A 14,657-nucleotide genomic window follows, 5' to 3' on the forward strand; every position below is an offset into this window, starting at 1 on the left:
CCATTAGTAAATCATACAGCCTAGAGCTTCCAAAACTCTACAAGAGATGGAAGTTCTTTGGTTTGCTTTAGAGTTTTCTCATTTCCTTTAGGCTGTAGGCTTCAAAGGAAAAGGTATACGCAATTCTTGCACAGCATACAGCTGGGAAAATAGCTACGTTGAATATCATACAAAGCAGAGATTCCAAGGCCTTCCCATATTAATCTTAAGTACAATGATCAATTTTTTAGGCTCTTTTCCCCTTTCTGTGGAGGGAGATGTATGGACTACTACAATGAAGTCCCCAAGAGTTAAACATCCAAACTATTTAATTTTTAGCAGATCTCTGGATATGTTGCTACTGTCTGAACACGAGGAGGATTTTTCCACTTTAAAGCCACATACAGTAGAGTCTCAGCCTATCAGGGAAGAGGTGAAATCAGATTTTTGCCTTGTGTTTGCACTTGATGACTCTGAAGTAACATCTCATTTTCAAACTATATTGTAAACAAAAGAGGATACCTACTCTAACTTGCCTCTGGATTTTGGCACTAGTACTGCATGTTGCAATGTCTGAGGCTGCCAATCACATTTTAAAAGCCTGACTGAGCAAAATAGGTGTTCATAGCATGCCACATAGTTTTAAAATACCAAAGAAAGTAGAAGACCAAGTGTCATATAAGAGAAAATTCAATACAGACTTCAAAATAAAATCATGCCTAAGTCTCATTCCAGTCGGTGCTGCATCATTTGAGATTATCTGAAGGATTACTTTTGCCTCTCAATGCTGAGAAATGTTCTCATACTCGGAAATAATTATAGTTTTAGTTTGCATTTCGTAGAATGGTTTGGGTTGGAAGGGACCTTAAAAGTCATCTTGCTCCAACCCCCCTTGCCATGGGAAGGACACCTTTCATTACAGCAGGTTGCTCAGGGCCCCATCCAAACCTGGCCCTAAACATTTCCAGGGATGGGCCATCTATAACTAGATTCATCTCTCATTCTGCTCATTGGGAAAAAAAAACATGAACAATGATGTGTCTTAACCTTATCATTTCAATATCTAATTCTGGTTAGTCTCTTTTTTACCTGAAACCAACTTATATGTCTAGTCTTAGAAACCTTCTGTGAAGAAGCTACGGTTAAAGAATTTAAGGTTATCCCGCTGAGTCAATTTAAACAATGTTTAAAACACTGAAAGACACAGAAGGACATACTCATACTACAAATAGAATGAAATTCAGAGGTACATTTTAACCTTTCTATTTGAGTTATTTTAAGCATATTCAGAAAAAAATACTTGGTATATCAGACATCAAATGCATGAGAAGCAAAATGTATGACAAAGCCCCATTCTCATAGTACCAATGATCTTAAAAGCTGCATTTGCAATGATATTAAATTATGCTTGAAAACATTCTGTGCAGAGATTCTGGTCACACCAGAAGCTTTCAACTTGTAGCAGAGGACAGCAGAAAGCCTCTACTTGCTGTTGTCATAACAGTCTGGACTCACAATTTGCAGGACAAAGATGGAATTCTGCTGTGAAGTTTCTAGCACTAAATAGCATGCAACTTTGTCAGAGGGCACAGACTCAACTTCTCACACACAAGCAAAGGGTACTTGGAAGATTACTGGGCCAGCCTGTTCTGCTGGTAAAACCTGTTTCCCAGCACAGCCTGCAACTGGCATTTCCCTGGTTCCTCAAAGATGATGTGGTAACTTCCAAAGCTGCTGAGTGGCAACAGTGACTGGCACAGAATCAGTTTAGAGTACAGACCATGGTAATACTTAGGAAGAGTCAGCTAGTAAATATTTGGAGTCTGATGACAGCTGGTATACCACTTGGATTCATATGTGCTTTTCCTACAAGGACGCTGGTACATTCTGTTTTCAGATATGAATGAGTATCTTTTCCTTTCCAAGGGAAAGGAAATCCATATGTTCTTCCAAGAGGCACTTGGATACTTTCGTGAAGCACAGCCACTTGAAAAGCTTTGCTCCATTGATTCCTTTCAGTCCTGCTCTTAACCAGAACCACATTGCTATTTTGATCTCATAAGAAACAATCTGTTTAAGGTTTAGGCAGGGCTCTTCCGTGAAAAAGACAACTGGTACATTTCTCCTAGACCTTCTGGGTCACCATCAGTAACTACTGTAGGTCATCAGCTGAATTTAGTACAAATATCCTAACTCTCAAGCAGCTGAGGTCAGACCCAGAGAGATAGTAGCTATTTAAGCAGCCAATTCCCAAGAAACTTTTTATTACTGTTCTTTAATCCTGAAGGCATCAGAACTCTCATAGGAATTCTGATTTTTCCTCAAAATGCTAAACTTCTACTTCTTCACAGGCCAAGAAATATTCTGGTCTTCATATGGTTTAGTAGCTTATAACCTACTTTATAATTAACCTGGAGCAGTGACTAAAACAGGCATTAGTCCATAGATACGATGTTACTCGATTTAAAAAACCCCACAGATTATTAAAATGATGATGCAGTGGGCCAAAGGGAAACAAGTTTTAAAATATCAAAAGAACCAAAGAAAGAACCAAAACAACCAACAAGTAAATGAAAACAGGAGAAACAACAGGCTTAAAAGACCTTTAAAAATTATATCAGATATAAGTGAAAATTCTACCAAGTAATGGCCAGGAACTGCAGGATTTAGTTGTTAAGTTTTAGAAATCCTGCTCTGAAAGTATAAACGCCTTTTAACTTAGGACTTGATTTGGAGATGTCAGTAGAATAGTAATACAAATTCCTGCTTTACAAAAGGGTTGAAAACCAGAAAATGTTTAATGAAAGGCAATTTTGTGAGAGATTACTCTCTTGCTTTTAACTGTTTGTGTTTCAGCACAGGAGGAATGGCCCTAGGCCAAACACAGAAGGACTACAGAGGCAGTAGTTGCAGTCCTTCACCTGCTGAGAGCTGCTGGGGTGGCTCCTCATCATTAGGAACTTAGCAAGGCAAGAGGAACTGGAGGATACAGAAGTGAGGACAGGGTTTATAAGAAAGACACTCCATCCATCAGCAGCCAGCAGTGCTGGTGATCCATGGCTTCCCCAGTTTCTGTCAGGAGATGGTTTTAACTACTCACTGGCCTGTAAATAAGGCCAAATATTGGTTTAGAGCAACTCTTGACACCCTTTGTTTCAGCAAACACAAGCAGGATTTTTGGCTTAGCTGATTGCTGTAGTCCCATGAGAAACCAGGAGCTACGACCCTGCCTGGAACACAAGAAAGGGAGAAACCCAGATTTCCTCTCTGCTACTGTTTACTGCAGTAGAAGAAAACAAGACCTTTGTCCTGGGCATACAAGAGATAATGTGACCAATCTGTTGGCTGTACCTCATCTCTGGTAACCGAGTGCCTTCTGGTCTGAAGTCCAGAACTTAATACCTTTCTCAAAAATGTTTATTAACATGGATTTTGACAAAATACAGGGCTTTTGAAGATATTCACACCACACATTTTTGGTTTGTGTATTTTGGTAGGTTTGCTTGGTTTTGTCTTGTTGGGGTTTTTTTTCAGTTTGTGTGGGTTTTTAACTTGTCAAGTCCCTTCTTTTCTGGTTGTAAATATGATTTTTTTTCTTTTTTACTATTTAATTGAACATTCCCATGATTTTGTGTTGTAAGGCAGAGATACCAGAAGCATCCAAGGTAATTTCTAAGTATGACTCCATACATACTGAACTTCTTTCACAACTTCCCTAGATGGTGGTCTTTTTGTCTCCTCTTCCTAAGGAGTTCTAGAAAACCCTAGTTCAAATCCTTGTACTGAGAATAACATTAAGCTGAACTCAACCGAAATGTCCCACATCCCAGGAGACAGCATCATTACCCTGGGGCCAGACTAAAATATGACAGCAGCAAATCTGGAACTGTTCCATGGGTATAGAATGAAGGAACTTCCCTTGAGAAGAAAGGGAACACACAGGCAGACAGAATGACTCTGACTTTGTGTTTATACCACTTAATGCAAGAGGTAGGATGCCTGGTTACAGGACTATTGATCTGGAGGCCAACAGCCTTGGGGCCAGTAGCTGTGATTACCCTGTCCCAGAAAACCCTGCAGGCTTCAACCACTAGGCTTCAGATCCAAACAGATAGCTTACTGAATGTAATCCTTCTCCTCCAGCATCTTTCTCAACCTACCTCATGATGTCCTTTGCACTTAGAATGTCTCCTGTATAAAAACCACTCGTTTGAAGAGCACAGCACAACCTCCCTTGGCTTCCGAGATCATCCCCAGCAAATTACCTTTTCCTGTAATCTTATTTCCAAGCAACAAACAACTCTTAAAGTTCCCAAAGTTTCGCATCCTCACCCTGGAGAATAGCTGCAATTCATCACAACAATTTAAATAATCTACGAGTGCTGCAGTCAGAGCAACAGCACAATGAAGCTTCAGTGTTCTGCTGGAGTCAGGGGTGACTACCAGTGAGACAGATCTGAGTTTAATCCATCACCAAGTTTGTATATTTTCAGATAAGAGGCAACAGAGAATCTTATGTCAGGTCTCTAGACAGACATTTGGTATGAATTATGAAACACATTTATTCGGTGTGTATTAATGAGATAATACAGGCATCACCAGGGACACAGCCCACATATTCTGACAGCAGCAAAAATAACATTGCATTTTACATTGAATTCAAGCATGGGACAGAAAACCATGTTTTCCCTAAAGCCTCTGTAAACTGTCCTCTTATTTATTATTTATTACCTTAAGTTATATTCACATCTTTCTATACAGGTTTGAGAGATCCCAGTAGTTTCTTGCACCTGAGGGTTCTACTGTATGGGCCTACAAATCTTATGATGTCTTTGTAATGCTCCATTGTGATGCTTTCATGGCACTCGCCCATCTTCTATGGATTTGTTCAGATCTGTAATGCACACTAAATATGTACTGGATGTGAGGCCTGTTCCCTTGAGGGAGAAGGAAAGCAAGAAAATCAAGCACTTGTGAGAAGAACATGGAGAAAATCTTGCAGACTTCCAGGCTTCTCTTTCCCCAGTCTCTTCATACAGAATGCACTTTCTTTTGCAGTACATCACAACCTCACAGCCTGCTACTTGTCATAAACAGAGGCATAATTTAGTTTCTCTTGCAAGTTATCAATAGCAATGCTTATGAGAATCAGCTCAAATAGAGAACACCTTTATAAATCGAATTATAGATGCACTAACTCCTCATACAGCTTGGCAGTTAAATAACCTAAATGCAAAATTTCCCCTGAAAGCCATATTGAATCTTTACTTGCCCTTCAACCAAGCACCTTCAAAGTAACAGCCTCTGTCAGCATTTATCTGCAACTACTGAATTAATACTGCTCCTTACTCCATTCAAAATCCAGTGAGCAGAAACGCAAATTTCATTGTGGATCTTGGGTGACATTCTCTGAATGCAGCACAATACACCCATCCTCAGCACCAACAATGAGATTGGTACAGGCTGAATTATGGAGAAAATGCTGCTTTCACAAACCACTTTGCAGACAGCCACGTCACAAGCTTCAGAAGTTGTCAAATATGGACAATCCTCCCTTCTCTTATTGCCAAATGAGAGGCCAGCTGACCTCAATCAAAACATTTAAAACACGTGTTGCCATTGTCGAAGAGGCAACTTCTCACCTTTCCTCTGCAAATCTCTAAATCAGGACAAGGCTATCCTCACTTCCTTCTAATGGGTATCTTGCCAAGCCTATCACAGCAGAGAAGGATACAAAGCAGCTCTTCCTCAGCATCAAAAGTTATATGAAATCTCCAGCCACGCTTGTAGGTGGCACGGCTTGTAGATGAAGGCAAAAATACTCAAAGCTGGACAGCCTGTTTGTATAAAATGCCATGGAATATACTTGCACTGAGAAGACTCTTTCCAGAAACAAACATGAAACTACAGGCCCCGAGTTCCTAAATTGGCAGCTCCTTTCCTTCCCTACCTATTTTCCTTCAACAAGCAGAAGTCAGTGTACTTTTCTTATCTGTCAACATAACCAGTATCAATTTCTTTGGTTGCTTCATTCTGCTTACAACTCGTGTAACGCAGTATTCTCATATTGTACCAATATGGGATAAGATGTTACACACTGACAGCATGCCAAGATGAGTTAAAACACCACCTGCAAGGGTGAGTACAAAAAATTACCTCATTTTTATTGTTAGAAATACAAGACTTTAGTACAGATGGCACCAAACAAAGCCAACCAGAAAGAACTGCTTCAGCATAATGATTTGATGGCATCTAGCACTGAGACAAGCAGACCACAGATGTGTGTCAGGTATTAATTACAGGGAATTTCCAAGGCAGACACTACTTAAATGCACACAACTGTATATTCTTAGTGTTTAGGTTGTCAATTATTAACAACCAAAGTGCTTCACCTTACACACCACTCATATGGCATTCTGCACAACTGCTTAAGTTGCATAGGGAGGAATAAAGTCAGAAGAGAAACCTGCTGCCTGTCACTGCTACAATCTGCTGAAGCCTCACCACCAGTCCATTTCACTGCCCTTTGCTTGCCTGTCCTTCAGGCAGCTTGTGACAATCCTGTGACAGCCCATGTACACAGCAATATTAATTGCTTTCAAGCAGCAATTTGCCTTATTCTGCAATCTCCTTTAAGATTTTTTTTTTAATTCTTAACTGGCTTTATAATTTCCTTCAAGGATTTTCTCTAGTGAGTAAGAAGCCAAAGACTATAATAAGGATGGGAGGGAACAAGAAGAAAAGTCAGGGTTGCCAAATTTAAACACTTCCCCACAAGCTTTATATAGAAAACTGAAAGGCTATGAAAGAAGCCTTGTCCTCTGTACAAGGGGTAGGTGTGCATTTATTTACATATGAGAGACAAATTCACTCAGCTGAACATAAAGAACATCCCCAGGCGCTCCCTGTAATTTCAATTACACACAAAAACAGCTCTCAGCTGGCATCACCAGTAGCAGGGATCTGTTTTTCCCTCAGTGTACTTGGCAAAGGGAGGGCATTTCAGGTGTATACTTCATAACAATACAGCATATTTTGAATGCTCAAACACTTCTGAACAACTGTTTGAGGTGGCCAGGCGGGTTCTTCTGCTTGTTGTCCCTTTTAATGACCATTTCAAGAGACCTGAAAGATTTCTTGCACAAGTTCAGAGTCAACTGAGTGGAAAAAAATGCACCTCCCCAGAAACACCTGTGCTCTGGGGAGAATTTGAACAAGCATTGGAGGTACTGTACTTCCCTGAATTGATACTTGTCTACTTGTACAAACTCTAATTTATATTAAATAGGGATTAAATACAGCTGAAAGCCACTGCATAAAACAAGAAACAGATAGATTTGGTTAAAAAGGGCCCAAGTCAAAGGACTGTCAGACACAGAAGGAAGCAGCACCACTTGATGCCTGGTCTATTACATCAGCGATGACTGGATGAACTGTTTATGAAGCTGACAGAAATAATGAAAACTCACCTCGTACATGTCAGACCTCTGGGTTTTCTGCACACATGCCACGAAAGGGGTATTTTCAAAATAGTTTTCCATTCGGACAACGGTACCTTGAGTCTTCTTCCCTGGCAAGGCCTCTATGATCAAGCCAGCTAAACAGGCAAGGCCAGGCTATGCCTTGCCCTTCAGCAGACACGCAGTGGGAAAGAGATATCCCTGCCTGAGCTGTACTACTGAAGCCAAACATCCTGTAGCTGTGCATCAGCAGGAAGTGTTAAGGTGTTACCAACTCAGACCCACCTCCACTGTTCCAACTGTGAACATTTTTTGACTGAGTCATTAAAAAAAAAAAAAAAAAAAAAGCAGGACCTTTTTTAATACCCTTTTAAAAATTATTTTAATGTGAGTTACTACACTACAGAAAAAACTTATTATAAATAATAATATAAATAATTTATATAAAAATAGCTCTAGGACAAAATAATTTACATTTTATAGTACCTAACAGTATAACTGATTAGAAATGGAAAGAAGCAGGTCAATTCAGCTCCTTAAGTTTTAAGTGCTTTATAGCTTTACAGAAAGAAAAAGAAAAAAGAAAAAAATTGGGTGCTGAAGTACTATCACAGTTCTATCCTTTTTTCATCAGCAATATTCCTATATGTTGATTAATGCTTGCAAATTTATTCACTGAAAGCATTAAACTGCTTTAAGTGTGTCACTTTCTCTCTTCTTACAAACTCCAGTAATTAAGAAGTGGGAAGGTGAGGTGTCCTGGGGACACCCACAAACCTGTTTTACTTTTTAAAAACACAACTTCCTTGTAACCCTAATCTGTATACTCAATGACAACTATTTATAGGACAAGCATCGCCTGTTTGAGATCAGTCAGGAAGTACTAACATATGAACAGGTAAGCAAATTATTAAATGTCACTGTTAGTATCAGCTGGTTAAATTTCCCATAATAGAAGGAGTGCTAATTTGGGGTCAAGGAGGCAAAAAAAAAAAAAAAAAAAGAGTGCATATTTTATAGCAGTATCAATGTACTGCCAAGACACAAAGTCCTCTCTGGTTAGACAAATTTTGGGGTGATTTTTTTTAAAACTCTTCTTATTTGACAAGCCCTCCCTATTTGTGTCAGTGACCTGAACCCAGCTTCCCAGCACAAATGACTGCACTTATCCTTTAGAAGGCTTTCCACTATGATGGTAAGCGAAATGTAACTACTGTGAAAATAAGTCCTTGTAAAAACTATGGTCAGAGGAACGTTTCCTCGAGCTTTTCAAAACACCAATGCAAAATGCTATCTGGAAGAAAGGAAGCATTATCTTTCAGTCACTTATATGCAAATATTCCATGGAAATTGACAGTAAAACATGAAAATGAAATTTAACTTCATTATAACCGGGTTAGCAGTCCGTCCCCGTCCATCCGCGTGTGTGTATCCCCCCACCTCCGGGAAAGAATCAGCCAGAAAAGAAAACACCAAAGGAGAACGCAAAGGAGTCACCTCTAGCAGCATTTAAAAGTTCAAAGAAAGAGCCGGGCATCTCGCCGGATTTTCGAAACCGCCAACGATTTCAGCGTGGGGGAATCGGCAGCCTGGCTCTTGGCGCCGAATTCACGGGGGGTCACTCATGGGGGATGCATCCTAACAAAACGCGCCCGTCGCACGGGAGAGTTTGGGAAGTAGGCTGCCTCCAGAGCCCCCTCACGCCCAGCGCCGCGGGGCCGGCGGTCGCTCCGTGCCCCCCGCCCCGCGCGTGCCGCCGGCCCCGGCTGCCTCACACCGGCTCCGCCACCGCCGCGGGGCCCTCGGGGGTCCGGGCCTCCCCGGAAGGCCTCCGGCAGCGGGCGAACCGCCTTTGCCTTACCCGTGGTGGAGAGGACGGTGCTGGCGAAGAAGAGGGAGGAGGTGAAGTCCCAGTTCCAGTTTCCCGAGGCGTTGCTGAGCACCGAGACGCCGTAGTTGCTGGCCTCCAGCACCCGCATCAGGAACTGCTCCAGCTGCTGCTCCGAGAGGCAGGCGTGCTCCTCCAGGAAGCGCTGCTTCAGCTTGCCCAGCTCCTGGCGCAGCAGGTCTTCGTAGGGCAGCTCCACCGAGGAGAAGACCACGGCGCCGAACACCAGGTAGAGCAGGTAGCCCAGCACCAGCAGCGCGAAGCACCAGGCGGAGCGGTGCTGCTCCACCAGCCGCACGCAGGAGCTGCCCGCCAGCGACTGCAGCATCTTCCCGAGCCCGGGCCGGCTGAGCCCCGGGCCGGGCCAGGCCGCTGAGGGGAGCGGGGGCTGAAGGAGACAGGGAAGGGAAGGGGGAGCACGGCCGCCGGCTGCCCCCCGTGCGGCCGCTGGCTGACTTTGAGGGCGCGGAGCGGCGCTGATGTGGCGCTCACGTGGACGCGCGGCGCAGGTACCGCGGCGGAGGGAGGGACGCAGGGAGGAAGGGCCTCCCCTCCCTCCTCCTGCCGCCCGATGCTGCTCCCGCCGCCTCGTGTTGGGACGCCGGCGCCTTCTGTCGCTGCTGTTCCTTGTCTCCCAGTAACGCGTGGAATCCCCCGCTGGCGCTCAGAGAAACCGACCCGAGAGCCTCCCCCCGCCCCGCTGCGGCGGACGTTTATTCCCCTTTCCGCACAAAAATCTCTGGAGAATTCCTTGCCCCGCTGCTCCCCGCCCCCTGTTGTGAGAAACCCCCAAAGCAGCAATTCTTCCACTATTTATTTGTTGTTGTTGTTATTATTTGCTTATTTATTCATTCATTCACGTTTCAACGCAGAATAAGGTGACGAAGTGTGAAGCGGGAGGCTGGCTTTCATTCAGTGCAGGATGTGATGAATTCAAGGAGAAACCCAGATGTCAGGTGTTGAAGTCCTCCCTCAGGTCTGTAACTTCAAAATGGGGCCTGTTTGGGGGTGCAGTTTGAACCAGGTGACCTCCAGCAGCTCCCCAAACAAGCTAAAGGAATCTTTGCTCTTGTGAGACACTCTTTAATAGTGTGGAGTGCCTGGCTAGTGCTCAGTGCAGCACCCACGGCGAATACAAATGCACTGTGCAGGCAGCCCTCTGCGTAGCCCCAGCCAGAGATCTGCACAAGTTTCACTGTGAATGCTTCTTTCTTCATCCATCTCAAACTCCAACCAGCGACCACACAGTAAACTTGCCAGATGAGGCTCCCCACCAGATGAAAAGGAACAGTAAAAATTACAGCTTCCCAAACTATCCCTTAGGGTGAATAAAGACAGCTTCTAGTAAAGGAGAGACACAGGGTTTCCTGATCACAAAGCTGTGCCATGGCCCTTCCACCTCTCAGCTGATGGCAATTTATACAGACACAAAGCAGTAACTTGCAAATTAGAAATTTACTAGGGCTGAGCCAGGGAGTTTGGACAGAGTAAATAAAATCCAGCAACCTATCTTAAGCTGTGAAGTACCCATCTAAGCTTTAAGGACTACTGTGGGAAAAGAATAGAAAAATGAAAGGCAAAAAAAAAAATTCAGGCTAAAACCTTAAAATTATATGTCAACATTTCCTTTTATACAACAGCTACATGAAGCTATGGGATAAATCTGGCCTGACAGAACAGCTCATCCAGTTCCTGGTCTATTCCCCACTGCCACAGCTGGGTCATTCTAGGGCCCTGAACACATCCCCCACCCCCACGTTTCATTAAAATGTAAATGTGTTCTTATGCAAACAGCAGCTGCTTGAATGGTTGGTCAGTAGAGCACTGGGGGGATGTGGGAGGTACACAGGAGACAGACAGGCTGAGCAGGCAGACTCTCCATGACGTGCTGGGAGAACACGTGTGGTATTCGTGATAGGCAGTGGTCATGTCTTTGCTATAAAACAGAATTTTCCCTACCTTCAAGCCAAATATTTGTTTAAAGGTCAGAAAATGTTTGCCTAAGAACCTCTCTTCAGTTATAGGAAAGTGTGTCTGGGTAAGCTGAACCAGCCTCCTTCAGTTTTCCATTTTTATGAATCAGTCACTCTCCATATTTAGAAGCCTCTCACACTTGGAGGTTTGTTGCACTGAAGAGAAAAGGAGGACTCTCTGCTGAACAGAACCTGCAATACTCTCCTAACTCAGTTTTTATCTCCAAAGCTTTTTGGAGGTATGGGCTGAGGGGAACAATGGCAGAGTGTCACAGCTGTGTCACCAAAGCATTCAGTTCTTGCTTCAAAAGCAAACATTTGGACTGAGTTTTAGCCACCATTCTTGATATTAATATTTTAACTCAAAGTGCCTAACAGAACGAATAACTTAATTATATATTTCTTTGGAATAGGAAGGTGTCTTCATATTCAGTTTTCTGATTTGAGTGATTGTATTTACCATGATAATATCACATGTGAATGCAGTTATGGCATTCCAGCTTCATTCCACAGTATATATCCATTTACATGTTTTGCTAGTCAAGGATTAGGCTAGTCGAGGATTCAGTGTACTGAATTCCATGTTCTGTCCTGTATAACATGACTTCACAATATGCTTCAGCAGGGAGTGACTGAAATTGGGGAACAGGCTGCTACAGAACAGCCTTTTCGTAGCAGAAGTTTCATTCTATGGTGATCATTCCTCTTAATAAAATATGCATCCAGTTAATAAAGTGTACCACATCATCACATTGTACACCAACAATGCTCTGTGGTGACTGGGCTCCTTACTGTTGGAGAAGTCCAGCTGCAAGCAGAGTGAAGAAACCCACTATTGGTAGATACTGGTGTTCTTCATTGCACAAAACTCCCTCAGAGCTACAAAAAATGCAAACACAAGCTGCCTGTCTACAGGGACAGAAAAGAAGGCAGACATTCTAATCCACCATAGAACTGAGACAGAAACCACAGTTGTGTCCTGGGGTACTAGAAAACCACAGAGAAAATTAGTAGTCTCCAACTCTGCTGCTTAGGGAGGTAGGACAACTCCCCTATCACATCACTGGGGTAGCAGCTTCTATGGCATAGTCCAGAGGCTGAGAAAATCCTCTCTTGTACATTAGAAGTGTGAGGCCCTTTCAGAGCTATATGAGTTACTGACATTTTCTGTTGGGAGAATAGAAAATGAAGTAAAGAAGTGTTAATGGCAGTCTGTTCTTCTCTGAGATTTTTGGTTAACTAGAATAATCTTTAATTACAGAAATATTTCCAATGAAATGCTGAAGGGCTTGAGACATCAGAAGATAAGGAGGTGCTGGCTAGAGAAAAGACAGATGGGTGGCAGACAGCAACCAGAGAGGGGGATCACTGGACTCTAGTCTTTTGTCCAGTGACTGAAAATGACAATAGATAAAAATAGTAGCTTCAGTGAAAAGCAAGAATAGCTCACAGCAGTGCTCCAGAGCCTGGTCTGTGCTGGGTGGCATAGGCCAAAGAGGAGCTTTGACACGGACGCTCTGCTGCTGTAATCGCTGAGCTCTAGTCAGTGAGCAGGAATGAATCTGGGGAAAGGGAAACACCCATGTTTGGCACTGTTACTTCTATCAAGATTATAAAATATTTTCAGCACCAAAAAGAAAACTGAAAGTTACTCATATGCACAGAAACTTCAAGTTGACTGAAAGGATTATTTGTTTTCCATTTTTTTATCCCCCCCCCACAAAAGAGTAATCTCTTAGATCACAAAACTTTTTCCATCAGTCTTGGAAGAAAAAGCCCTTCCTCTCATTATGTTGTAGAACCTTAAGTCCCAGAAGCTGGGTAAATAAAATTAGTTACCAGGCAATACTTATCCTGCCAAACCTGTTCTGCTCTGGCATACGTACAGCATGAACTCACAGTACACAGAGGGAACAGAGGAGGTGGTGGTGAGGAATGGTGGGATGAACCAGGACAGTGTGGGAGGCAATGGAAAATTTAAGTGGGGAAAACGTGAAGCAGTATCAAAGCTGTGTCACCCTGACAGCTGAATATTGAATAGCACCAGAGAACTGATTTGTCCTTCAGAACCTTTCTTCAAATTTGGCATGGATATAAATTCAGTGGTTATGACAAGTTTGAAGTCTGATCAGTCCTAAATTATGTATACATGAAGAAAGATTGCCATTAATGTGAGAGTCTCTGAATTCATTTCTATTAATGATTCTCCCCCTAGAATATTTTTTAATGAAACTGATAAGAAGTAGAATCCTTCATTATTTAGTCTATCTGTTAAGTGAAGGCTGGAACATAATATATTTCCTTTTATAGAAGAATATTTTTCTGATCAATTGTTTCAAAATACTCAATTTGCAAGCTTTTGCAGAAGTTAGTACAAGGTTGGCTAGTGGCTCTGATTGAATGTCATCATTCAATGTGGGCAGGCAGGATGTGAATTTATAAGAATCACATCCTCACAGACACTAACACAAATGTAGTTAAGTTGAAAAGCTGTCAGAGGGGTTGCAATGTGTTCTGTTTCCAATGGGTAAGGTGTACAATTTTGGCTAAATGGAATCATCTAGATTTGGGTCAAATAAAGTAAAACTTACAAAAGTTGAGAGCCTGACTTTTCAGTGAAAAAAGTAATCTGTGAAGAGGGGATGCATTCCCGTCTTAATTTGGCAGGAGGATGGAGATGGAATAAGAGAGTACAGATGTATTTAGGTCTTTAAAATTATCAGCAGCATACTAATGACAGTAGATACATTGCTATGGAAGAAAAAGAGTCAGCAAATTTTGTGTCCATGTTCATGCCATTTCCAACAAAACGTGGCTGGCTAAATTCTACTTGAGAGGGAAGGGAGAAAGCTTGAGATTTAGTAGTTTCCTCAAAAAAAAAAAAAACCAAACCAAACCAAACCAAAACAAACAAACAAAAAAAAACCCCAAACATTTTATGTGATTTATTTAATGGTGCAATGCTGTCCACAAAGGTTAAGACCACTGATGTGTGATAGCAAAGGAATGAATGTGCCTAGTTTGGACTTATATTTAGGGGAAGGTTTGCATCATGAAGTAGTAGTGTTTAGAATCAAGGAAGTTTATATGCATGGTCAGGCACAATTTCTTTCTTGAGTGAGTCATCCTTGTTCAGCGTAAATATAATTTTCCTTAGAGTTGCAATAAGTATTCATATCTAACCAATGATCTTGCTGTCCAGTTAGAATAACTGATAGATAACTCTTTTATTAAGATAAGCATTTTATGTCCTGGAAAAGTAGTGTCATGTATATTTGCCATCGGGTTTACCAATGACATTATCCAGAAAGCAGCTTGGTTTCTCTAAGAGGTATAGGTCCAATGGGGATGAGGGCT

The 14,657-nt window shown here is 42.3% G+C and overlaps 1 protein-coding gene across 1 annotated transcript in view; it reads right to left on the reverse strand.

Moving 5' to 3' along the window:
- The window catches only part of KCNK1 (potassium two pore domain channel subfamily K member 1), a 32,411-nt gene extending 22,756 nt beyond the window's left edge, over positions 1-9,655 (reverse strand). Inside the window, exon 1 of the mRNA XM_041485487.1 lies at positions 9,301-9,655. Coding sequence (XP_041341421.1) covers positions 9,301-9,655 — 355 coding nt within the window. The remainder of the gene's footprint in view (positions 1-9,300) is intronic.
- Positions 9,656-14,657: the final 5,002 nt, after the last annotated feature.

Source organism: Pyrgilauda ruficollis, unplaced genomic scaffold (genome assembly GCF_017590135.1).
Source record: "Pyrgilauda ruficollis isolate IOZ18807 unplaced genomic scaffold, ASM1759013v1 scaffold70, whole genome shotgun sequence".
Classification (NCBI taxonomy): Eukaryota; Metazoa; Chordata; class Aves; order Passeriformes; family Passeridae; genus Pyrgilauda; species Pyrgilauda ruficollis.